At 43.3% G+C, this 12,052-nt stretch overlaps 1 protein-coding gene across 2 annotated transcripts in view; it reads left to right on the top strand.

Moving 5' to 3' along the window:
- The first annotated feature begins 1,240 nt into the window (after positions 1 to 1,240).
- The window catches only part of LOC104611423 (hyperosmolality-gated Ca2+ permeable channel 1.8-like), a 59,868-nt gene continuing 49,056 nt past the window's right edge, over positions 1,241 to 12,052 (top strand). The window contains exon 1 of one of the 2 annotated variants that reach the window (XM_010278447.2): positions 1,241 to 1,797. In XM_010278447.2, the coding sequence (XP_010276749.1) occupies positions 1,484 to 1,797 (314 nt within the window). In that variant the 5' untranslated portion in view covers positions 1,241 to 1,483. The remainder of the gene's footprint in view (positions 1,798 to 12,052) is intronic. The other variant, XM_088900870.1, reaches the window with a different exon arrangement.

Below are 12,052 nucleotides of genomic sequence, written 5' to 3' on the forward strand. Positions count from 1 at the left end.
ACATCCAACTTTAATAGAACACGGTATAAAGCAATTTTTAGGACCATTATCCCCTAATAAATTATGTTAAAACGCCTGAACTGAACTACCTTTGTATATAATTTTTTAAATTTTGAAGCAATCACACCACACCTCATGCCTATACCTTCACACTATTGGGATGCCTTTGCACTTTGCAGCTTGCATACCATTCCAAGTCAAAAAAGGTTGATCATCAGGCCGAAGGTGCGCATCACCGCATGCCCATGCCCTAGGGTTGTTGCTTCAATTTTGAGGGCTCAAGATCGGTCCCATGGAAGTACAGCCCTCATCCGTCGTCCATCAGCGTAAATCAAATACAATTTGACAAACAGTTGCTGGGTTCTGTTCATCGGATTACATTGGACAGGCCCCTTGGCTCAAAACGCCACATTTTCGTGTTTGTGATGTAATATGGGTCTCTCTCTCTCTCTTTCAAATGAAACATATAACTGGGTGGGACCCAAAATATACATTTTTTTTTTCTTTTTTTGGCAATCGGCACCGCATACACTGCAATCCATGATCTTTTTCTTTTGTACCTTTTCCTTTCTACTTGTGGGGGGCCCACCACTTGGCCTTTATTTCCTTATTTATACGCAATTATGGTTATTGGGGCTTCCAATGACACAGTTTATGACGTGGCAAACCGGCAGTGACTAGTCATCTCATTTCAGCCCTTTCAATCCATTTGGCAGAAGTCAGAAGGGAAGGAGCCAAAGAGGGGTGAAATTCTTGAATCATGTTTGGGGCCAAAATTGGATATTCGCCCCGCATATGAGACTTTCCGCTGAACTCTAGAACATTGTTTTGTTTGGTTCCCAATTCCCAAATCCATTAATGGCGACAACATATATGCTATTCTTTGGGTAATACATGGCCCAGCTTTGGGATTCAAACGGTGAATTGCTTTGACCTCGGAATTCAAATTCCCTGATCAGAATATTCCAATCTAAAGGTCATTTCTAACTAAAGTCCTTGGAACTGGTTATAGATCCAACACATACCCTATCAGATCCCTCTCACTCTAGAGTCTTACCGTAAATCCGTAAACCGAAACCGTCCCATCTTTAGCAGGATTTGCTTTGTCTTGACTCTTGTCCTGACTGCAGACAGCTTTCAGACACGCGGAAAAGCTGAAGCCGAGATAGAGGAATGGCAACTCCTGCACACAAACGTTGAATGTTGAAACAAAAAGGGCAACCAGAGCTACCTTCCTTCCACATTCTACTATTTGTTTTAAGCAAGCAAAATCAGTAAAGAAAAGCTATAAAAGCCAGAGGCCATGTCAGCCCATTAACTTTAAAGTCTTTTGCAACAATATTCTTCTCTTCTTCTCTGGTTATTCCATTCTTGTTTTCTCATTTTATCTTCTGTTCAATCTTCCATTTAACCATTCTTTTCCTCTCAACCCTTTTCTTCTTCTGTGCTGCTTCTCTGTCTGTTTCTCTGTCTCTGAGTTCTAATGGCGTCTCTTGGAGATATTGGAGTATCTGCATTCATTAACATTCTCAGTGCATTTGCATTTTTGCTGGCCTTTGCTCTTCTGAGGCTTCAGCCTGTGAATGGCAGAGTTTATTTTCCAAAATGGTATATAACTGGCGGAAGGAGAAGCCCGAGGCATACTGGGAATTTCGTTGGGAGGGTCGTCAACCTCAACCTCAAGACTTACCTCACTTTTCTCAACTGGATGCCTGAGGCTCTGAGAATGAGCGAGTCTGAGCTTATTGACCACGCCGGCCTCGACTCTGCTGTTTTTCTTCGAATTTTTCTACTCGGGTATGTGGATTTTTCGTGGTTTCTTTTTTTTTTTTCAATTTTTCCTCGAATTATTTCTGGGGTATTGAACCATTGGTTTTCACAGTTATATAGATATGAATTATTTCTGCTGGTTTGAATGCATTAACTTTTAAACATGGAGAATTTAATGAAAGCCCGCATTCATTGCAAGTCTTAAATAAATTTGTCAACTTCTTTTCCCCGTTCATTTTCTAATTTGACTATTTTGTTTCTTTCTCTTCTTTCCCTTGTAGTTTACTATTAGGAGCTATATTTTGTTATACTTCAGGCCGGCATGTAGTTGAATGTGGCAACTTACTCTTATTGGATTCCCTGCAGATAGAATGTGCTTTAACTTCAATCTGTAACTCTTATTAGAGTTAGTTATACAATATGGCTGGTCTACATGTCTTTCTTTTTTTTTTGTTTCATTTCTTTTCCCCTTCTTTTTTCCATTTACGTTTCATTCCTCTGAGTTTTAATGTGTGTTTATTGGTCCAAGTGTTTCACATTTTAGAATTTAGTATGTAAACGTAGTCGAATGAGAGTAACTTGAAGAGAATTTTCGACGCCTTTTATGCAAATGTAGTGTTTCGCATTTTTAGAATCTATGTTTCTAGACCTACTGATTTAATTTAGTATGTAAATGCAAATGCAGCTGAATGAGAGGAACTTGAAATCCCTACTGATTTAATTTAATTTGGTTTTGCACGTTGATTTTGAAGAAAATTTTTGTGTTTCTAGACCTTGCAGATAGATACAGATGCCATTTTTTGGATTGGAAATTTTAGAATTTGGAAAGGAGAAAATTTTAGTTGAATAAGAAAGCTAATTCTTACTGGAAGCCAACGTGGCTTGAAGGTTTTCAACCATTTTTGAGTGGCTTAGAAAGTTAAGTTAGTTAGCCTTCATTATATAAACTTTGAATGTGCCTACAGAATATCTCCTTGTTATGTTATTTTTCGTAGTAAGTTCTTTTAAGTTGATGAGGAGACCTGGGCCCAAAGCTTCTTTCCTGGTTTTTGTGATTCATGAAGCCAAAAATGCAAGAGTAATAAAAAAATGAGATAACAGTGAGGTGAGTGTCATTTTTTACTTTCAAGGGTGCTTCAACTAGTAGAGTGACTTAGTAGATGTTTACCCGGCCTTGTCAAGGTTACATCAAGTTATCAACTTGAGCATCAAAGGATATTTGAGAAGCAAAGCTGATCATCTAAGCATTCCTGAAATTTCAGGAGTTGGTTCCAGTTTTGAGAGAGAGAGAGAGAGAGATCTAAAAAAGTGTTGGTGGCACTAGTTCTAATTAATATATATAGGTCTAAATCAATGTTTTAAAACGTGGAGGCATGTTGCGAGGCGTTCCACTACCTAGAGGCGTGAGGCATAGTTCAGAATGCAGGAGGCATAAGCCTCCTTAAGAGGAGGGGGGTTAGGAGGGGGAAGGGGGATCTCACTTTTTCTTTATTTTTAATAAAAATCTTTTATACTAAGAAGAATAAAGATGCATAACATTAGTTGAAAGGGGGGGTCTTGTCGAAGCGGAGGCGTATGCATGAGGCATATCTCACTTTTTCTTTTTCCTTTTTTCCTTTTTTTTTTCTGTCTTTTTATAATAGATGTGCATGAGGTGTATGCTTCTAGCACACCTCATGAAAAAAGCGCAAGCTTAGAGGTGTTAGCGCCTCTAGCATATGCCTTTGGGTGTTTTGGGAGCGCCTCGCCTGGAGGCGCACCTCTAGGTGTACGCCTCCCACGCCTTTTAAAACACTGGTCTAAATCCCTAGGACTGAATGGTTTCTCGATGGCATCTTATCAAGATTGTTGGGAAGTTATAAAATGTGACCTAGTGGAAGTGTTTAATGAGTTCTATCATGAAGGGGAAATCTCTCGAGGAGCAAACTCAACTTTCATTGCTTTGATCCCTTGAAAGAGGGTAGCCAAGACAATTAAGGATTTTAGACCCATAAGCTGATGAGTTACCGCTCACCTCGGAAGCCCCTTCGAGGGTGGCTTAACCTCCTAAAACAGAAGATGAAGGGGAAGAAGAGAAGGGAAGGTAGGAAGAGGATGGACTTAGAGAGAGAAAATGAAGAGATATTTATTCACACCTTTTATTATATGATTATGGCCTTATATAGCTGGCCTACAGGTGTAATCATAGAGGGAATATCCTCTGATTGCAGGGTAGCTAACTCTGGAAGATATCATGGAGGGAATATCCTCTGGCTGCAGAGTAACCAACTCTGAGTGTAACTAACTATGGGGCTCTGTTGCGTGTCCTTTCTGTCTCCTTGTGAACTGCTGATGGGTGGTGGTCTGCTCCAATCCCATAGTTGGGTTCGGGGGGAGTGTTTGGGTCCCAACAATTCCTCCTTCCTTAGCGTTGACCTTGCCCTCAAGGTCTAGGTTTGGAAACCTCTCGTTCAGCCTTAGATAAGGTTCCCAAGTGGCGTCCTCTGAAGGCAGCCCGACCCATTCTACCTTGGCTTCTGGCACAACCTGCCCACCTCATCGAACCCAACGGAAATCCACAATTCTGATAGGCTCCGTGTCAATGTCCCCTTCCTCAATGAATTCGGGTAAGTTGGATGAGACAGGAGTATGATTTCCCACAGCTTTCTTGAGAAGTGAGATGTGAAACACCGGATGAAGCTTTGAGGTAGCAGGGAGGTCCAATCTGTAAGCAGCAAGGCCCACTCTCTCCAGCACCTTATAGGGCCCATAATACTTGGGAGCTAGCTTGTGCCAAGCCCGTCTTACCACTGAGACCTGGCGGTAAGGTTGGAGCTTAAGGTAGACAAAATCACCCACCTGAAACTCTAATGGGCAGTGGTGAGAGTCATAGCGGACCTTCATTCGTTGTTGGGATTTTGTCAAGTTGGTCTTAAGCAGTCTAAGGATCTCGTCTCTTTCCAGTAGGCGGGTCTCTACTTCCGCCACCTTGGACGACCCATATTCATAAGGTAATATGGGAGGGGGTTCTCTGCCATATAGAGCCTTGAAGGGTGTCATTCCTGCAGCCGGCTGATAAGTCGAGTTGTACTAGTATTCTGCCCACTGGAGCCAGTGGGCCCACTGTCTAGGCTTCTCCCCTATGAAGCATCTAAGGTAGGCTTCTAAGCATCGATTAAGAACTTCAGTCTGTCCATCAGTCTGCGGGTGATAACTTGTGGATGGGTGCAGTTGGGTTCCTTGCAATCGGAAGTATTCCTTCTAGAATGAACTCAGGAAGGCAGGGTCATGGTTCGAGACAATGGATCTTGGGGTTCCATGCAGTTTTGCGACGTCCCGTATGAAGATGTCAGCCACCATTGCTGCGGTGTAAGGGTGAGGCAATGCAGAGAAATGGTTGTACTTGGTGAGACGGTCAACTACTACCATGATAACCTCCTTCCTTGCAGAACGGGGAAGTCCCGTGATGAAGTCCATGGAGAGGTCTTCCCACACTTGCTCTGGAATCTTGAGGGGTTGTAGAAGGCCCGCGGGAGACTATGAGGAGTATTTCTGCTGTTGGCAGGTTTGGCATTCGGATACATAGTGCAACACATCCTTGCGCATTCCTACCCAATGGTAGTGACTGCTGAGCCTCTTTAGGGTCCGTAGCACCCCTGAATGTCCCCCCAACGCGGAGTCATGAAACAACCTTAGCAGTTCAGTTTTGTGGGCGGAATTTGGGGCAACCACAAACCTGCCCCTAAAGAAAAGATTAGGCCCTACAATTTGGTAACCCGCAACCTGGGAAGGGTCACGTCTCCACTTATCCCTAATGTCCTGTAGCTGCGGATCAGACCTGGCTTCTTGCCGTATAGCTTCAAACAAGGGAAAACTGGGCTGAGAGCAGGTCAGTTGGGCTAGCTCTTCTACCCGTGATAAGGCATCATCTACTCTGTTTGCGGGCCCAGGCTTATACTCTATGTGGTAGTCAAATCCCATCAGTTTACTAAGCCATTTTTGCTCCTCCGGGGTGTGCACCCTTTGTTATGCTATGTACTTCAAACTTCGTTGGCCTGTCCTTATAATAAATTGGCATCCCAATAGGTATGTACGCTATTTTTGTACTGCCATTACCACAACCATCATTTCCTTGACATAAGTGGACTGATTTTGGTGAGCTGCTGAGAGAGCCTTGCTGAAATAAGCAATGGTTTGCCCTTTTTGCATCAGGATGACCCCTACCCCTACACCCGATGCATCACACTCTATTTAAAAGGGCTGAGAGAAGTTCGGAAGAGTGAGGACTAGAAACTGCTATCTTCAAGTCTTCAAAAGCCCGTTGGGCATCATCAACCCAATCGAAAGAATCCTTCTTTAACAGATGCGTTAAGAGGGGCGGCCATAAGCCCATACCCCTTAATGAAGCGCCTATAATAACCGGTAAGCTCAAGAGAACCCCCGAGAGCCTTTACAGTAGTGGGCTTGGGCCACTTTTGGATGGCGTCTATCTTTTCTGGGTCTGCCATGACCCGCCCTGCTGCAACCACATGGCCTAAGTACTGAATTTGTCTTTGTCCAAAGGAACACTTTGTCATTTTGGCATGTAACTGGTGCTCCCTTAGAGTTGTGAGGGTAAGTTTCAGATGTTCCATATGGGTGTCCCAATCCCTGCTGTAAACCAGAATGTCATCGAAAAACACCAGAATAAATTGCCTTAGGAATGGCCTGAAGATGTCATTCATGAGGGCCTGAAAGGTGGAGGGGGCGTTGGTGAGTCCAAATGGCATAACCAGAAACTCATAATGGCCATCGTGGGTTCTAAAGGCCGTCTTGTGGATGTCAGCCTGGTGAACCTGGATCTGATGATACCCGGATCGCAGGTCTAGTTTGGAGAACACTTGTGCTTCCCCTAACTCGTCCAGCAGTTCATCAATGAGGGGTATCGGAAACTTGTCCTTCACTGTAATCTGATTCAGGGCCCGGTAATCTACGCAAAAACGCCAACTACCATCCTTCTTCTTCACTAGGAGTACAGGGGATGAAAAAGGGCTGGTGCTGGTCTGTATATGCCCTTTGTTCAATAGCTCTCTTACTGCCTTCTCAATTTCCAGCTTCTAGAAATAAGGGTATCTATATGGCCTCACATTGGCCGGTTTGGAATCTGGTAAGAGGGGTATCTGATGGTCATGGGCCCGGGGTGGAGGTAATTGATTCGGTTCCTTGAATATGTCACCAAACTGATCGAGTATCGATCGTAAGGCCTCGTGTTGGGACTGTGGGCCGAATGCTTAAGTGCATAAATAAGGGCTGTCCAACATCCTTGGAGGCCCGTATCATGGAAGCTAAAGTATCACCTTGGGGACTAGGGGGCCGCACCCCTTGTAAATGACAAGTCTGACCATCCTGGTAAAAATCCATTGTCATTTTGGCCCAATCACAAAGTGCAGGACCTAGGTCACGTAACCAATGAATCCCCAAAATAATATCAGCCCCCGAGAAATCCAATGGGTGGAGATCTACCACGAAATTATGGCCCTGTATGAGGATCTTTTCCTTCTTACATACACCATCACATAACATCTGACTCCCATTAGACACATGGATCGAAAAGAGAGGAGTGGGTTGTATAGTCATACCTAGTTGCTTTGCCAAACGGCAACTGATGAAATTCAGGTAGAGCCACTGTCAATCAAGATCATCACAGACCGACCACCCAATCTTCCTTCTACTCGCATGGACTAAAGAGGGTTGAGGCCCATGAGAGTGTGTAAGGAGATCTCGACTCCGACAGGTTCTGGTTCGTCGGATATCGGTTCACAGTCTTCTAAGTGCTCTGGTTCTGTCCCTTTCGACTCTTCCTCTGTCTGAAGGAGAAACACTCGCTGGACCCGACACTGATGGCCCAACCCAAACTTGTCATCACAGTTATAACAAAGGCCCTTCTCCAGCCATCCATGTACCCTGGTCGCCATTCTCTCGAACTCGAGCTGGTAGTCTACTACCGTCCCAGTCTGCTTTAACCGAGTGAGGAGTTCGTCGTAATCCACGAATTGCGTCGGCCCAAAACGGATGCACAGAGCTTCAGTGAACTCTGCCCAAGTTACCTGAAGATGATTTTGACGATACCACTGGAGCCATAGAATCGCATCTCCTTCTAGGTGAATGGAAGCGATGGAGACGCGCTGGTGTGCAAGGTTTTCGTGGTACTCGAAAAATCTTTCTGCTCTGAAGATCCAAGGAATGGGATCTCCACCCTGTTCGTTGGCTACTGGAAGCAGAGGCTTCCGCCCCTACTGGGTGACTAGTCTCGCTGGATTGTTGCTGAGAGGCGATGTTGGAGACGACCACTTTGAGTTCCCTGAGTTCGTTCAGCACCTGGTGGAATCCAATCTCAAGCTGGTCGACTCTATCATCCATGGTAGAGGAACGTGTCTGCGGCATAGCTGGCCTGCGATCTAGATAGCCTGGCTCTGATACCAACTTGATGAGTTACTGCTCACCTCGGAAGCCCCTTCGAGGGTGGATTAACCTCCTGAAACAGAAGATGAAGGGGAAAAAGAGAAGGGAAGGTAGGAAGAGGATGGACTCAGAGAGAGAAAACGAAGAGATATTCATTCACACCTTTTATTATATGATTATGGCCTTATATAGCTGGCCTACAGGTGTAATCATAGAGGGAATATCCTCTAATTGCAGGGTAACTAACTCTAGAAGATATCATGGAGGGAATATCCTCTGGCTGCAGAGTAACCAACTCTGAGTGTAACTAACTATGGGGCTTTGTCACGTGTCCTTTCTGTCTCCTTGTGAACTGCTGATGGGTGGTGGTCTGCTCCACTCCCATAGTTGGGTTCGGGGGGAGTGTTTGGGTCCCAACATAAGCCTTCTGGGTAGTCTCTATAAGATTTTAGCTAAGCTCTTGGCTGAAAGGTTTAAAAAATTATTGCCATCGGTTAACTCTCAATTCCGAGGAGCTTTTGTGGAAGGGAGACAGATCATTGACCAAACCTTGGTGGCAAATGAGTGCGTAGCAGGGAAGAGGAGAAAGAAAGAAAAAGGCCTAATTTGCAAGCTAGATTTAGAGAAGGTTTATGATCTTGTGGATTGGTCTCTCATCTTTGAAATATTAGAGAAGATTGGGGTAGGAGAGAGGTGGAGGAAATGGATTGGTGGTTGCTTAAGTTTAGTGCATTATTTCTTTTGATCAATAAGTTTAGTGCATTATTATTCATCAAAAAAAAAGTTTAGTGCATTATTCAGTCTTAGTTAATGGAGTGGCTGGAGATTTTTTTCCTGCTAAATAGCGTTTGAGACAAAGAGACCCCTTATCCCCTTTCCTCTTTACTATAGTGTTAAGTAGGATGATTATTAAGTCTAACCATGAGAGGGTTCTTAGAGGATGGAGGGTAGGTAGGAATGAGGTGACTGCCACACACTTGTAGTTTGCTGATGACGTAATCATGTTTTGTGAAGAAGGCAGTCTTGAGGACTTGAGGAGCATGAAGGACGTCTTTTTTTTTCCTTTGAAGCAGTTTCTAATTTGAGAGTAAACTTGGGGAAGAGTTGTGTAGCACGGATTAATATGGAGGAGGACGAATTAAGATCTTTGGCAAGACTCTAGGGTGTGAGGTAAGGAATTTGCTTTTAGATTATCTCAGTCTCCCATTAGGTGGAAACCCGAGGTCAGAAGTCTTTTGGAAGCCGGCTTTAGAAAGGTTCACTAAAAAACTTGCACATTGGAAAAGAAATTACATTTCTTTGGGTGGAAGAATAACATTGATCTGGGTAACATTAGCCAATTTACCTATTTACTATCTTTCCACTTTTAGAATCCAGCTAAAGTTGCAAGTCAAATAGAGAAAATCATGAGAGACTTCCTTTGAGAATTAGGGGACAAGAAGAGGGATCATCTGGTGAAGTGGGAGCAAGTTAGTAAACCCAAGGAGCAGGGTGGATTGGAATAGGGAACCTAACCTCCGGAAATACAACATTTTTAGGGAAATGCTTATGGAGATTTCCGATGGAAAATGGCAGACTGCATAAGGTAATCACAAGCATTCATTGGACAACGAACAATAGATGGGATGCAAAAATAGCCTCTTCAACAACATCACTATGTCCTTGGAAATCAATATAGGCGGTATACCCAAATTTCACAATTATATCAGATATAATGTAGGAAGTGGGACCCAAGTATTGTTTTGGGAAGACCTTTGGCTAGCTAAACCCCTCTTTAGTTTGTTTTTTCTAGCCATTATTCCTTGTCGAACTATAAACAACAACCTGTTTCGAGATTTGCTTCCTTGACTCCTTCAGGGATTAACTAGGATTTTGGGTTTAGAAGGGGCTTGAGGGACAATGAGTGTGAGGCACTCATCCAATTAATGGGTAAGCTCCACTAAATTTTCCTTGATCAATCAATGGAGGACACTAGAATTCGGTCTTGTACCCCTAATGGTGTTTTCACTTGTGCTTCCTTAATGCTCTCTTGTAGTCCTATAACTTGGAGAACTTCCTTGTGAAAGAAGTGTTAAGAGTGTAAGGACATTTTTGTGCTTTATGAATATTTATATTTGGGCGCCTATTCAAGGGCACCTTTGTAATTTTGCTTGTGAAGTAAAATGAAAAGTCTCTTTTCAACATCTCTAAACCTTCCAACTTGGTATCAAAGCGTCACACGATCAAGGAAACTATCTGCTGTTGGTTGTGATTCACATACTGACATGCTGATGTCAGCACACCGCCGGTTGACGTCAACAGTCTGTACAGTCGGCGACATCCTCATGGGTTTTTGATGGTCGTTGATTCGCCCTGATTTTAGGGGAATTTTGGTTTTGCATGGTGGTTTGAAGGTGTTTTGGATTTTTTGGATGAAAATTGGCGAAAAATCCAGATCTGGAGTTTAGGGCTTGCATGCTCGTATGGTGTTAAACCCTTGGGACTGCAGGAAGTAGTCCCAAATTTTTTGGAGCCCTAAAATTTTCTTGGAAAATTTCTTTCTTCCCATGTTTTGCAGCAAGTACCTATTTTTCCTAGTTTTTTAGTTGTAACTCGTGTCTAACCTTGTGGGAAAGGTGTTTGGGAGTTCAGCTGGTGTTGGAATACTATGGTGTTGGTGAGAAATATTTTTGAGGGGCTGTGATCGATGGACTCACACAACGATGTCCACGTACCTACCTATGTTCTCCCGGGAAGCAATGACAATGCCGAAGGGCAGAGTACTACTATAAAACTTGATGGAACAAATTTTCTTGAATGGTCTCTGTTGTAAGGCTTATTTAATTGTTACTTTATAGTTGTTGTTAGTAGGCTGACTTCTTAAGATACTGTCAGTTAGGTACTTGTCTTTTTTTTTCTTATTAGTTTGGTTCTAGGGTGTGCCGCCAGGGGCATACTTGTAATTTCTATTCTTTTTATTAAGTTAATATAAATAGAGAACTGGCAGCCAATAACATCTTTTTTCCTTCTCAATCGTATCTCCCTCTTCTTCTCTTTCTCTCTCTCTCTCTCGTCTCCCACTCTCCATGAATGATTACATGGTATCGGAGCAAATTTTCTGGGCTGTAAAAAACCTACGATTCCTCCTGTTTTGAGCAAGGTTTCCTTCTTTATATTCTTGGATGTGGAAGACAGAGAAACCCTAGTAGGTTTTTGGCAGAAACCCTAGAAGATTTCTGGCGGCACTTCTTGTGGTTTTTTTCCTTGGTTGTAATACCAAGGAAACCCTAGTCGGAGAAGGGTGATGCTGATAGAGACTCTCTTCCTTCTCTATTTGATGCTATGAAGTTCATTTCAGGTTGGCACCTTTGTACAGGTGCTGGACAGGTGTGTTCTTGTTTGTGTCTTCTTTGGCCAATGGTATGAAGGGCTTATTCCTTGGTTATATATACTTGTTTCGATGTTGGATTGTTAGACTGTATGAACTGCAATCGGACTGATAGCAATGTCTGCCTTGGTTGTGTTGAACTGATTACCGGTCTGGTTTAATGATTGAACCATCTCAGAGTTGATTTCAGCAGTGTCTTGCTCTCTTCCTCACATCCTAGAAGTAAATTCCTTGAGGGTTGGTTTTCTATTTGTGGCTGTTGTGTAGTTGTGTGGTGTTTGGACTAGTTTTCAGCAGTATCCTATTGCGAGTTATGAATCAACCTCATCGGGGGTTACACCAACCTGCAGCACAGCTGGTATGGGAGGTGAAAACATGATTTTTCCCATGCCAATTACCCCTTTAAATGGTCTGAACTACCTGAAGTGAGCTAAAAGCGTAAAACTCTATGAAACGACAAGGGGTAAAGTTGGTTACATTAATGGAAGGGTGAAA

The sequence above is a fragment of the Nelumbo nucifera genome, chromosome 3 (assembly GCF_055504915.1).
Source record: "Nelumbo nucifera cultivar China Antique chromosome 3, China Antique-T2T, whole genome shotgun sequence".
NCBI lineage: Eukaryota > Viridiplantae > Streptophyta > Magnoliopsida > Proteales > Nelumbonaceae > Nelumbo > Nelumbo nucifera.